This window comes from Sitodiplosis mosellana, unplaced genomic scaffold, assembly GCF_009176505.1.
Source record: "Sitodiplosis mosellana isolate CC-2019 unplaced genomic scaffold, AAFC_SMos_1.0 Smas_scaffold_6226, whole genome shotgun sequence".
NCBI classification, from domain to species: domain Eukaryota; kingdom Metazoa; phylum Arthropoda; class Insecta; order Diptera; family Cecidomyiidae; genus Sitodiplosis; species Sitodiplosis mosellana.
In genome coordinates, this window is record NW_022601467.1 from 10,614,967 (window position 1) to 10,628,320 (window position 13,354).

Here is a 13,354-nt window from a genome sequence, read left to right on the forward strand (position 1 = left end):
ATTTCAAATGCAAATCGAGGCGGAGGAAGAGTGAGAGAGAGAGAGAGAGCGAGCGCGCTCCGATGCGAGAAAGACACTGGACGACTGGAATGTTTTGGTCGACTTCAAACGGAACAAAGTTGGATAGATGTTTTTTTTTTATTCTATTGAAATGATCTGAGTATTGGACATTGATTCATTGATTTTTTCTCAAAATTGATTGAATAGTCCAACTGAAGGCATTCTGGTAAGTTTAACAACATTCAACACATCACAGCTGAACTTGAGCGAAAAAACACGCACAAAATTTAATTAAAAAGAAACAATCCCATTTAACCTGGTAACTTGATGGAAAAAAAAAATTCGATAAGAAAAAGGAAAATGCATTTTTTTGTTCGGGAACAGAATGAATTGCGACATATTTCAACATTTAATACTGGTGTACATTTATTACAAATATATTAGACACAATAAGTTTTTTTGGTCTTGGTTTTTTCTTGAGTTTTTTTTCTTTCTTCTTCAACATTGAGCTTTTTTGTTTACATTTAACACATTTATGTTATGGCTACGGAATCTATTTTTCGTCGATATTTCCATTTTTATTGTGCTTTGGCACATCATTTTCCATTAGCACTATTAAAAAAAGATGAAATGCTTGACATAATTCTTAATTCGTGAGCTTTCACAAAACATTCATAATCTTAATTGGTATTAAATATATATCTAATATATATATATGTGTGTATTTTGAATTCTTTTATTTGTTAAGTATATAATAGAATTGTATATTTGACTGTATAATTTAATCATTATTTTGTCTGTGTATATGATATAAATTCTAAAATGTTTCACATTGATATTGACGATTAAACGTTATTTTGGTTTGAATTTAAGTTTATCTCTCTGTGTTTAGTTTCTCATTAAATATTTGTTTCTTCATATTTTATTTGTTTTATCTGCGTATTGTGCATATTGTAGCATTTACGATACACCATCGATCGATAACAATTCAAATTCTATGGATTTTTGTTTTTTTTTTGTATTTCGAATGAATTTAGCGGAACATTTAGCGAGTTGAAAATGTCCGTGTCCGTGTTTTGTGTTTTTAAGCTAGCTTTCTTAGTGCCGATTTATCAAAATTACAAATTGAATCAAGTAGCAAAGTACGATTTTCGCCAACACTTTCTTGTCCGCTCGACGATTCCGTTACATTCGACATCGAGGTAGATGCAGCTGGTGTTACTGTACTACTTATATTACCTGTGTGTATGTGACACATTGTGCGCACAATTTCAACGAAATGTTTTTTTTTCGTTTTTAATTCCACACATCGGCACATATATTGCATGAGAGACAATGGAAAAATTATGTTTAAATGTGAGGTTAGCAATTAGATGTTAAAACGTTGTTTTGAGACAGAGTTTTGGTTTTTGATTCAATTTTGTTTCTCATTCTACTGACCCGTATGAACGACGGACACAGAACTGTCAGATCGTGGCATAACAGTTGGCGTAGGATTTGGCACCGAATTCAATTGTAACGCATCTAGTTGTAGTGAATTTTGTTGTCGCAGTTTTGATTGTTTTTGCTCGGCTTTCTATCGAAATGAAAGAATAAAATAGTTAGAAACATCGATTTGAATGGATGGCTGAATAGGTGCATCGAACAACTTACAGCTTTTTGATGTTTGATTTTCTTTTTCTCCTCTTCGGAACTCATAAGCTCTTGAACTCTGACTAGACGTTTTTGATTTTTCACCTGAACAAAACAAGTGTAACCCAAATTAATGCCAATTTTCGAATGACTGGATCGTATTTTTCTCTTCTTCACTTATACTCACAGATTTTTGTTCATCACGAAGACGTTGTTCCGTTTTTTGTGCGGCAATTTTGATCTGTTCTTTGGCGTTATTCGTTAATTTAAGGTTGTGTTTTGTGGCATCACTTCCGCTCATGTATTGCTCGTGGAATTTCGGTACGTATTCCTGCCAGAATGGATGATGAATCAGACGCTCCAAACTTGGCAAGCCCACTTTGCATGCATCCTTCGATAGGATTGATTCCAGTAAGTCTTCTGCAAGGCGCGAAGAAAGAAACAAAAATTATTGCAAAATTCAACCATAATATCCTTTGGTTAGGTTGAAAACAAAAATAGAACGTCCAAAATTACGTACTCAGCGTTTCCGATGGACATTCAATGGGATGGCGAATGATAGACTCTTGCAGTGGATACCCAAATGTAAGCTCGTACAATAGATGAGCAAAGCTATACACATCGATCAATTCATAGGTGTTAATTTTGCTGTGTTGCATGAAAAATGGACGATAAAACGAAGCCACGCCAAGAATGAAATTCTCAATGTCAACCAAACGCGCAACCCCATCAACAATTATCACATTGCCCGCATGTATGTGACCTAAATAAACGGACACAAAATATAATAATAAAAGCAAACATACATTAGCTCAAATTGAAATTCAATTAAGGCGTGTTGCGTTGTTAATGCAATGGAGGCCCGCCCTACCACAAGGTAATCCTTTGGAATGTAGAAATTGAAGCGCTTCCAAAATTTGTCGGCCATAGATGGCAATATCTTTGATTGCCATTGGTCCCCGGCCGCGTCCAATTGGGTTGCCATACTTTTGTAGAAACGGATTCTTCGGCGATGTCCCATAGAGCAAATCCTTTAGGCTTCCCTTTGTATAGAAATTACGTATGAATAAAGCACCACTATCGTTACTTGCCACATATTCGATTGGCATGATGAATGGATGTTGAATGGTGGTCAAACTTTTTAGTGTGCTGTGAATCTCTTTTTCGTCGATGTATTTGTCTGGGCCGTATTCGCTCCAGGCCATCGTTAAAAATTCCACACCCTCCAAACATTTGGGCTGTGATTCTAGCGATAGACTCGCCGCCGTTGACAATAGCTTCGAATGCGATTGTGAACTGGATTTGGTCAGGATATGTTTACTTGAATGACTGCCACCGCTGCTACTGCCACTTGATTGAGCCGTTGCACCGCTGGCATTCGCTTTTGTGGTCACTTTAAAATAATGCTTGCGAATGCGCCATCCGATCAAACCGAGCGTTTTGCCCAACGTATAGGCACCTTCGGTGCGCAAACACAATGCCGCATTTTGGACGGCGATATCATGGAATGATTGATTATAACTTTCCGGATCCACAAATTTCTTTGCCGGAAGCGATGATGCCAGTATTGGATTCATTAGTACAATGTTTATATAATTTTGCAATGCCAATCGTCGTTCAGCTATGAACTCTGGGCGCATATTACCTATCACCACCACAATTCACACAATGCAAAATAAAAAAAATGAAAATGCATTAATTTCACTTGATGGAACAACTGAAATGTTCTTGATTCGCGAACTGGAGCACAGAACAATAAATTTCCTTTTTTTTTAAAACATTTATATGCTTTTTCAAAACAGAACACGAAACTTTTTTCTCTTTTTTCGAAACAAACTTTACAAGCGACTCTTCTAATAGAAACTTGCTTCTTACCAACAATTTTCTTTCCAGGCAACGGTAGCTCAATACCGGAGATTTGTAGTTCTTTATGTAATGCCACAAACTCATTGTATCTTCTTAGAACGCGCCATGTATTCTCTTTCGAAACACCTCTTTGCACTCGAAGCACATATTCCTTTAATGAGACAGAGACACAAGTACAGAACAGAAAAAAATGAAAACGATTTACTTGATTTAGTACACCAAAAATAAAAACCAAATGGAAAGGGAATTTCATACAAACAACAGAAGAAGAAAAACAACGACATCGAAAAGAAAAACAGAATTGACACGCAAATCAATCGACATTACCATAGCATTTCCACAAAAATAGACAACTATTTATATGTCCAACCAAATCAACATGCGAGAGAAGAAAGACCAAATTTGAATTATTAAAAACTCTTCCCTTCTGACGCATTCAACAACATAATTCGAATTGTTAATTGAATTCGGTGTTCATTGACGCAAAGAATTTGGTTTTCATTATGGTCGCTTGTCATCGGTTTGTAAAACACACCAAAAGCATACGTATTGCATGAGCTCCCCCGATGCATAATGTCTTTATTTAATTATTATGTGTTCCGATAATTTGTGCACGGCGATGATTTAGCGTGTGATGCGATATGGTGATGTGTATTTGGGTGAGTCACATAGTTGGTAAACTCAGTTTTTGCAATGCATTCACGTTCACTTTTGCACATTTTTTTTTCTTTCGTCTTTCTCTCAACACTTGATTTTGCATCAATTTGCGCGCGTTGATCGAACCAATGAAAACAAACAAATTATTTGAACGAGCAAAAAACAACTAATTGGTCTTACCGTGTGTCCGTTGACCTTTTGCGCTGTTTCAATGGTACATATCAAACTTTGTGTATCATCTAATGTTGATTTTTGTTTGATTTTTCTTTCGAATATAGCCATACATAAAAGGTGCTACATTGTTGTGAATGCGATTTACAGGCACCGCGACCACCGTCCAAACAAAAACATAAGATAAATGATAAAAATCAAATCATAAATGAAACGATGAACGAGATGGGGAATTCCATACAGCAAGTAGACTGTGATAGAGTGTATTCGGAATAAAAATGAAAATAACGAACCAAATCAACGTAAATCAGGTATAAATCAGGGTATTTTGTAGTATTCGGGAGAAGATAAACAGAAGAACAGCAAGTAATGGACAGTATTGTAATTTCGCTTGAAATGCACAATTTTCCAGAGAAAAAAAAATGTGTCAGAAACCGAATTTAGTCAAAGCGAAAATTTTCTTTCGTGCTTCGGTCGGTGTGTTTTTTTTTCTTCTCTTCTTCACTTCTTCTGTTTGTTGTAACACACACAATTCACGTCGTACTACTCCTGTCGTGTGCGAAACGTTTTGTATATATCAAAACGTATTGATTTTTCCTGCGATTCAGCAAGTGCCTATGCCATCCAGTTATGCTGCTGTTTTCGCTGCTCTACTCTGCTATCGTTGTGGTTGTGATTATTATGATTTTTGTGAGGATATATTTACTATTGTGTTTCGTGACCAAACTGTCAAACCCCGCTGCTGGATTGACAGTATCTCACACTACACACACATACAGGCACGCGCACGTATTCACAAGCGAACCGATGACATTTCACCGTTTCTTCTATCTATTCGTTTGTATCATCATTGGTTCACACGTTCATCGAGTATTCGACTATGTTTAAATCGGACACCACTTATTTGTGGTGCTGTTAGGCGGAAAATTGCTACAAACCATGGCATGTAAACAAATCAGAATCATCAGAAGAATGTTGTCTCGTTTTGAAAAACATAAATCGAAAAAAAAACATTCTCTTTCTTTAATCAATCTTGCCCATAAATTGAACCAAACAGAAAAACATTACATCGATCCGTTTATGCTTTATTTGAATAAACAAAGCAAAGACTTCATATTTAGTAATAGTACAATCTATGTTTATATCATAGTAAATGCTGATGTCGCATAATATAATTTCAAAGATAAAAAGATTTATCAAGTCGCTATAAATCGTTCGATTTTCATTGATAAAATTAAAAAAATATTGGAACTGATGATGGGAGATCTCCAACTCTTTCAATTAATTGAATGAAAAAGGAATTTGTTAAAGGGTTATTCTCTTCGTACGGTATTTGAATTCGGAATTTGTTCATTCATTCAGCATATGTATCAAATTGTCAATCGTTTAAGTTATAATTAGTCTAAAATCAAGTGTTTTAGCCCTTTGCAGACAAAAACACAACGCAATGTAACTGCTACTGTTGTTATTTGTATGAGGTTAATATCAATTGTCAAATCGGACGCATTGACAACATCACAACACAAGCAAGTACATCCATACATTAAAGCGAAGGTGTCGCCATGTTTGTTTTCCATTTGTGTTACGAATCGTTTACACGAGCATCAAGTGAAGCCGATGCGTTGTAATGCTGTATCACAATTTTTTTTTCTCTCCTCATGAAAACAATGAATGTTTTGCGGCTTTTTTTCGTACACAAATTCATGAATTTGGTAAAGTGTCACTCTTTTTCGCTTCAATAAAAATGCATCCGACTGACAAAATCGATGGATGATGAATTCGTGGTAAACCGATAAAGTAGGCCAGTTGTTGGTCACATTCTAAAATGTCAATTTGTTTTAATATGTTTCACTATTTGAAATGATTATGTCAGCGCGATGTTTGATGCAAGTGCTTTCGAGCCTTGTGTGTGATAGCCATCTCTCGGTTTCGGGTGATTATGTATGCATTGGCAGTTGGAGGCGCTGCAAACGTTAATTCAACCAAACGCACGCACTCACACGCTCGAGCACACTTACACACAAGTTGTGTATGTACATACGCACACCGATATATATATATAAGAGAGTACAAGCATTAGCGAATGCGAAGTGAAACATTTAAAACTTACAGCATATGCTACGCTCACAAACGCATCGCAAGTCTGACATCTTAGTTTTTACCATTTTCTAAATTCTCTCGATTGTGTGACAACTTCTTTTTTTTTGTTTCTCCACATTTTCATGCACGTAGATAAATCCGATTGAAAAACGAGTCTTCTTTTTTTCCTCAATAAGTTTTTTAATTTGTACATTTAGATTAATAGATTAATAACGAATCCGATCAAAATGAAAACAATAACGAATTGATCAAGTGAAGTTACGAATAATCAAAGCGCATGAAAATGTTTCAATAATATACGATAATATTTTCGACGACTTTTTTTTTAAACAATTGAGCTCACCAATATATTTCCTTTGGCATTTTCTCCTCATAATATTTTTTTTCTTCTTTCTCTTTTGTATTTGCCTTCGTTGGTTTTGGGTTCAATTAGTGTACATATAGTTTGTCTAGCATTAAAACAATAAGAAAAAAAAATTGTGTAGCGTATACGTGTTTGATGTGTATTTGTGATTTCGGGCAAAAATATTGCCATTACTTACGTCGCCGTGTTGCTCGTATGTGTGTTGCGAAATTTAATGCCAATTAAAAAAAGGTAAAAATAAAAATATTTACAACAGAAGAAAAGGAAAAAAAAAGACGGCGTTTTTTTTTATCAGAGTGAGCATTAGAAGTGCGGTTGCGTGACCATTGAAAATGATTAGTTGATGCAAATGTGAAATTAGCTCTCAATCGACCGAATTTTCGATGTTCCAATGAATATATATATATACATATCTGTGTATATACATATAATTTCCCCATTTTGCTCATTAAAATCTCTTTTGGTGTTCAGTGTGATTGTGCGAGAGTGTGTTTTTTTCTCTTCTTTTCGCGTTTTTGGTTCAAATCAATGATGTTAGATGGAATTATGTATTAGGCTTAATGGGTTGATGTGCCATTCATTACATTTACATATTTTTCATTTTTTTTTCACTTACTCCGTTTCATGTGCACTCCGTTTATTCTCGCTGCTTGTTAAAACTCGATTGAACAAGATACAATTGTGCAACGCGCATTCAAAATAACAATAAAAAAAACGAAATAATCATCATATCCAAGATCAATTTAATTCGGTTTAGTTGTAGTTTTTAATTTTCCATTGTTTCGGAAATTGGGCAATCGAAATGTCCTCTCGATATGTGTGTATGTGTGAGCGAATGTGTGCGTGGTGTTTTTTTCTTTCAACTTCTCTATATTGTACACTCTCTGATCGATAGAATTTCATTGTCTTTTTTAATCGTGAATAATGCAACAATTGAAATTGAAGATAGAGTATAAGAGGGAACAAATGTGAACCGTGAATTTGTGTATTGTTTGCATTTTTCGGGAGTTTCAATTTACTTAAGTGTTTTTTTTTCTCGTTTCCTGTTTGTTTTCTCATTGTCAATTCATATGTCACATATTCTTTTCAGTGAGTTTTCATCAACCAATTACAACCGTGGAAAATAGCATCAACAACTAAATATCAAATAAAATCGAGAAAGCACGAGTAAAACAGAGAAAAAAAAGAATAGGGATAGATTGAGTGTGAGAGATAGAGAGAGCGCGCGCGTAAAGGTGACGCGACCAAAATTCCCATCATGGAGAAAATGGAAGTGGATGATGTGGTGGATTTGAGTATAGGCCGAGAATCGGCAGTTTCATTATCCAATGCAACAGTACGTGATTTACGTGCATTAACACAGAATGCCGGTTTAACTATCACACCGGCACCACCATCCGTCAATAATGGTATGTCTACTATGAGCAAAAAAAAGTTACTGTCAACAACAAAACAACAAACTGATGTTCGATTTTCTTTTCCATTGTTTTCGTAACATTCGCACAAACTTCGATAGAACCCTACAGTAGACGCGTATTACGGCCAAGAACTGAACCAAAATCATACGCGGAAGCACCTGATATAGTTTTACTGCCAGCCAAAATAAATGGCCGCCAACAGAACGGCAACATCGACTCGGACACAGACGATGAGGAAATGCCACCGATTATTGCGATTAAGGTAAACAAATTGAAAAGAGAACGACATGTGTGTGTATGACATTATCACTTGCGCGTAAATATTGACTGTTTTGCGTGTTTGTGTTCGGTTTTTTTTTGTCTTTCTTTCTCTTCTTTTCTGGGATTTTGTCACAATGGTTCGTGTGATTCGTTTCAGGAATTATCTGCGGCTGAAATATGGGAGCGAGATAGAGGACTGAGGAAATTGAGAGAAGAGCTGAGAAATGAAGAGACCAAATTGGTTTTGCTGAAAAAGCTGAAACAATCGCAGCAAGTGATGAAAGAGAATCTAATTGTGACCCACACAAATGCTTCGAACAGTTCGAATCCATTGGTGGAAATTCCAGCAGCTTTGTCACTTTCATCGAAGGGCTCGCTAAGTGTAACACCTGCACCGCCACCATCATCATCAAATCTCCAAATTACAGCTCATTCAAAGTCCAATCGAAACTCTTCTCCGTTGATTCGGTAAGTTGCTCATCATTGAACACCTTTATTCCCGTTCATCTTTTTCCCTCTCAAATTTTTTGAAAGCAAAAAAATGCATTCGATTATCAAAATTCTCTGTTATATAGACAACCGAGTGGCAGCGGAAGCTCGAGAACAAGTGTGAATGCAATACCACCAACACGTTCATCATTGCCAGGCGGCGCTACATTGACACCCGGTAATATCATTTGGGCAAACAGCACAACTAATTGTTCAATATTTACTTTGGCATAAGATGAATACTAACAATAGCAATTATGTTTTCGTGTGTATTCATATAGGAGGGCCACCAAGTCATCGGTCGCCATATGGACAGACGCGGACTGGTACTAATTTGACAATAACGCCATCTGTAACAATCACACCAACAACAGTTCCGCCGAGAAAAGATGTTATGGTAAGTGTAATTAGTGTTAATGGGTTCTAAACGATCATCTGTCTAATGAATCTCCGATTTTTAACCTGTAGCAAATAAATCTGTTGGACAATGCATCGAAATTGAATCAAGTGAGCAGTTCTGTTTCGATAACACCGGCTCCACCGCATATATCTTCGAATAACGATCAGCTGAGCAAGGTGAGTTCAATGAACTGACTTGACTTGCGTTGTTTTTTTTTGCGCTGTTCATATCCGGAAACGAAACGATTTTCAATGTTTACATTTCTCTGCTTTTATTTTTATCTACTTTTTCCCCATGAAGAATGACCGGTCGAGTTCAAGAGAAGAGGCGCAAACGCCAGCACAGCGTCAAGCGGCTGCAAAATTGGCATTGCGCAAACAATTAGAAAAGACTTTGTTGCAAATTCCACCACCAAAACCACCACCGCCAGAGATGAACTTCATTCCAAATCCAAGCAATACGGAATTTGTGTATTTGCTCGGTTTGGAAACGGTCGTCGACTACTTGACCAAGGAGAAAAATACGCAACCACCGCCGCAGCAGCCGTACCGTTGTTCGCAATGTAAAATTGACTTTACGCCGCTATGGAAATGGGAGAAACAAGGCAAAACCGTCAATGCTACCTTTACAAATGCGCCAAGTGAGTACCACCACGCATCGATCAAAATTCGAAAAATGCACATTCACATGACATTACCCCGGTTTATCAACAACATTCTGATTGATTTATTCGTATTTCTTTTCTCTCTCTCTCCCCCCTCTCTCTTCCCCAAGTTGGCAAAGATTCAAAGATTATTTGTGAGCAATGCGTTACGACCAATGTAAAGAAAGCGTTGAAGGCTGAGCACACGAATCGACTGAAAACAGCATTTGTTAAAGCGTTGCAACAAGAGCAAGAGATCGAACAACGCTTGGCAACACAAAGCAGCCCCTCACCCACATCACATTCGTCGCATTCGTTTACCCAATCACCGTCTGTGACGGCCACACCGGTAACAATAACGCCGCATCCGGCACCGGCTAAATCACAAACGCCCACACAACGACCGACGCCTCCTCTACCATTACCCAGCAAATCGGCAACACCGCCAACGACTTCGAGGTAAATGAACGATTGGCATTTTTTTTTATTTCGTTTAGTTTCAATCAGATTTTTGAAGTGATCATTAGTTTGATATCATTGGATTTTAATTGAATTGAATTTTAAACGATTTTTCGTTTTTCTTCTAAATTTTTAAAGATCGTCTCGGAATCAGCAACAATCCGCTTCGCAACAATCCTCTATTCAACAAGCGTCTCTGTCACAGTCGTCAGCGTCATTACAACAGCAGCAGCAACAACAACAACAACAACAACAACAACAGCAACAACAACAACAACAACAACAACAACAACAGCAACAGCAACAGCAGCAGCAACAACAATTGCAACAAAGTGAAGCGGCAAACTCGGCCGCTGCTGCTGCTCAACTGAATGCGCTCGCCAATCTTGCTGGTTTACAGGTTTGTTATTTTGTAATAAAACTAATTGGTGTAAGCCATTAAATTTTCTATTCAATGAACGTATTCTGAAGAATAAAAAACGCATAGCCTGGAAAACTCATCAGTGAGTTGAACAGAATGATTGAACGATTCTTCAAGATTGTCACATTTCATACGAATTTCATATTGGATTCACTGAAGAAACCGCGCAAAAGAGGTTTAATTGGAAAATTTTCGTAAACTTTTCAGCAGGTTGGGAATCTTGGTGCTCTAGGTGCGCTAGGTGGTCTTGGTAATTTGGGCAATTTATCTAGTTTAGGGAATTTGGGCAGTCTTGCGGGACTTGGCGGAAATTTGGGTAGTGCACAGGCCGCACAGGCTGCACAGGCACAGCTTGCGATGGTTTTCCAACAACAATTACTGCGAGGTATGAAAAATCATAATGTTCAACGGTTTTTTTTTGGTTCGTTGTAGATTTATTAGATTTACTAGTGATTTTAATCATAATTCTAATTCTCATGTATTTAATTTCATGTTGTTGATGTTTTTCACCTCATTTCACACTGATTTTCGTTTAGGGTTGCAAGGAATGGGTGGAAATCCAGCAGCCGCAGCTGCTGCAAATGCGGCTCATTTAATGCAATTCAATCCATTGTATGTACAAATGTATCAATTACAAATGGCACAAGCGGCACTTGGAAAGAAATCATGTGAGTATCCCCTAACTTGAGTATCATTCGGTTGTTTTTCCTTCTTTTTTTTCGTCCGGAAACAGTTGAACTAAACCAAAACCTGTCTTTTTTCTCAATAGCCTCGTCCAAAAACAATATGCAAAATACCAATTTAGATATTCAGCGTTTGGCTGAAATTCAACGTCAATATCTCTTGGAACTCACTCAACAAAATCAGCATGCATCGGGCTCTAGCAGTCGTCAAAACAATTGGAAGCCATAACCATTTGGTGTGTGACACAGAATTGATATTCTAAAAGCATTCAACTAACAAAATACAAAATCATTTTACTGCAATAGTCTTTACAACACAATACGGAATAGAGATGAAATGAAAGAAAAAAAATGTAAGCGAGAACAAAAAAGTAACGTCGAAAATCATAACGAAAGAGAAAAAGAACAGTAAAAAAACAACATTTGCTCGAACATTTTGTTTATTTTAAATTTTTATCGAGAGAGAGAAAAGGAAGATGGAAAAAATGTGTAGAAAAACAAGAAAAAATTATTCTTTATATTTGAATTTCCACAAAGAAAAGATAGGAATAATTTTTAGGAATAATTATGAGTAATCAAGGCATGTTCAATACACACACACAGAGAAACACTACATTTTATCTCGACTTATTTCATAAATTTGTACATAAATTAGTATGGTGAGAGAATAAGTTTCCCCCTCCTACCCGGCACCGGAATATTTAAAAAAAAGAGAGAGAAAAAGTGAAATGCAGTTAGATGTTGTGACGACACACGCACGATTTTTGAGTGAATTTTTGGTGATCGCTTTTACATAAATATATTTCACTGTTTGTGACGTACACGATGCGGCATTGAAAAAGAGGAAACAATAGAAATGATAGAATAAAATTTAAAACAAAGAAGATAAAAAATTGAATCAATTGAAAAAAATATTTTATAAATTTAGGACAAGCAGATAGCGCATGCAAAAAAAAACAAAATTGTTTGAATTTCATGTGGTGCACCACACATACACACACACTTACATGCAAGAGTACCGCTCTATGATGGTTTAATGCTAAGATGAACATAATTTTAACGATTAATTCACTCATTACACACACCATACATTAAACAATTTGTACAACACTTGTACAAGTACAGCCTTGCTTACACATATTGATATATTTAAAGAAAGAAAAGAAAAAAAAAACAAAACAACGCGAGATGATGAAGAAAGATGAGGAAAAAAAACCGTGGTGCATTCTTGCTCAATTTCAAACACAAATTGGATAATTGTATTTTTTTAAAAATTTGTTTGCCTTCTTCACTTTTAACACGTTGATTGGATAGCGTAGTAGTGATACCATTTCTGTTTTGATAAAATGCAAGCAAAAAAATAAATCAATTGGCATTTCGAACATTTCTGTTCTGTCGGTATCGATTACTGTCTAAATGAGGTTGTAAATCACTAAAAATGCATAAAATAAAGAAAAGGAGAAAAAAAATAAACACTTTCAAACACACAAAAAAATTATAGTAAATTAAATTATAAGCTAGGTATATATATGTAAGATTTGCCGATTTATATAAATAAGCTAAAACAAATTTAAAATCAGAAGAAAAACCAGCAGCAACAGCAACAACAAAAGAAATCAAATAAAAGCAGTAAAATTCATTTCGCCCACTACTATATCTCTCAGTCTCCCGCCTTCTCTATCTTTCTCTCAATCTCTCTATCTATCCACTTACCTTTTACCTATGTCAATCACACTTTCCGAAATCCAAATAGATGATTAACAATTTTCACGCATATTGATATATGAATA

The 13,354-nt window shown here is 36.1% G+C and overlaps 2 protein-coding genes across 11 annotated transcripts; one reads left to right on the top strand and one right to left on the bottom strand.

The window, feature by feature from the left end:
- Positions 1 to 400: 400 nt before the first annotated feature.
- Positions 401 to 6,209, bottom strand: LOC129577894 (PX domain-containing protein kinase-like protein). 2 transcript variants are annotated; one of them, XM_055465719.1, is made up of 9 exons: positions 4,620 to 6,209; positions 4,336 to 4,449; positions 3,508 to 3,649; positions 2,504 to 3,277; positions 2,153 to 2,395; positions 1,820 to 2,052; positions 1,654 to 1,737; positions 1,441 to 1,576; positions 401 to 1,239 (listed from the first exon to the last, which is right to left on the bottom strand). In XM_055465719.1, exons 2-9 carry the CDS (start codon positions 4,435 to 4,437, stop codon positions 1,085 to 1,087), a joined length of 1,869 nt encoding a protein of 622 aa, XP_055321694.1. In that variant the 5' UTR covers positions 4,438 to 4,449; positions 4,620 to 6,209; the 3' UTR covers positions 401 to 1,084. The 2 variants fall into 2 exon arrangements, with proteins under 2 accessions (XP_055321694.1, XP_055321695.1); XM_055465720.1 differs by lacking the exon at positions 4,336 to 4,449 and having other exon boundaries at positions 4,857 to 5,086.
- A 27-nt stretch (positions 6,210 to 6,236) lies between these two features.
- LOC129577892 (transcriptional repressor p66-beta) lies at positions 6,237 to 12,457 on the top strand. 9 transcript variants are annotated; one of them, XM_055465712.1, is made up of 14 exons: positions 6,337 to 6,467; positions 6,860 to 7,021; positions 7,881 to 8,199; positions 8,307 to 8,470; positions 8,627 to 8,937; positions 9,045 to 9,136; positions 9,240 to 9,355; positions 9,427 to 9,534; positions 9,659 to 9,998; positions 10,133 to 10,460; positions 10,599 to 10,860; positions 11,089 to 11,266; positions 11,418 to 11,549; positions 11,651 to 12,457. In XM_055465712.1, exons 3-14 carry the CDS (start codon positions 8,049 to 8,051, stop codon positions 11,791 to 11,793), a joined length of 2,325 nt encoding a protein of 774 aa, XP_055321687.1. In that variant the 5' UTR covers positions 6,337 to 6,467; positions 6,860 to 7,021; positions 7,881 to 8,048; the 3' UTR covers positions 11,794 to 12,457. The 9 variants fall into 9 exon arrangements, with proteins under 9 accessions (XP_055321684.1, XP_055321687.1, XP_055321686.1 ...); XM_055465711.1 differs by having other exon boundaries at positions 6,368 to 6,550; XM_055465717.1 differs by having other exon boundaries at positions 6,368 to 6,467; positions 11,092 to 11,266.
- The last annotated feature ends 897 nt before the right edge of the window (positions 12,458 to 13,354 follow it).

What these genes read in the sequence shown, in the direction of transcription:
- LOC129577892 (XM_055465709.1), top strand. Translation starts at nt 8,049, where the DNA reads ATGGAGAAAATGGAAGTGGATGATGTGGTGGATTTGAGTATAGGCCGA. An exon ending in ACACCGCCAACGACTTCGAG is followed by an intron (nt 10,461 to 10,598) that starts GTAAATGAACGA and finishes AAATTTTTAAAG; the next exon opens with ATCGTCTCGGAATCAGCAAC. An exon ending in CCAACAACAATTACTGCGAG is followed by an intron (nt 11,267 to 11,417) that starts GTATGAAAAATC and finishes ATTTTCGTTTAG; the next exon opens with GGTTGCAAGGAATGGGTGGA.
- LOC129577894 (XM_055465719.1), bottom strand. Translation starts at nt 4,437, where the DNA reads ATGGCTATATTCGAAAGAAAAATCAAACAAAAATCAACATTAGATGAT. An exon ending in TTCGTGATGAACAAAAATCT is followed by an intron (nt 1,738 to 1,819) that starts GTGAGTATAAGT and finishes TGTTTTGTTCAG; the next exon opens with GTGAAAAATCAAAAACGTCT. An exon ending in TGTGTCCGTCGTTCATACGG is followed by an intron (nt 1,240 to 1,440) that starts GTCAGTAGAATG and finishes ACATACACACAG; the next exon opens with GTAATATAAGTAGTACAGTA.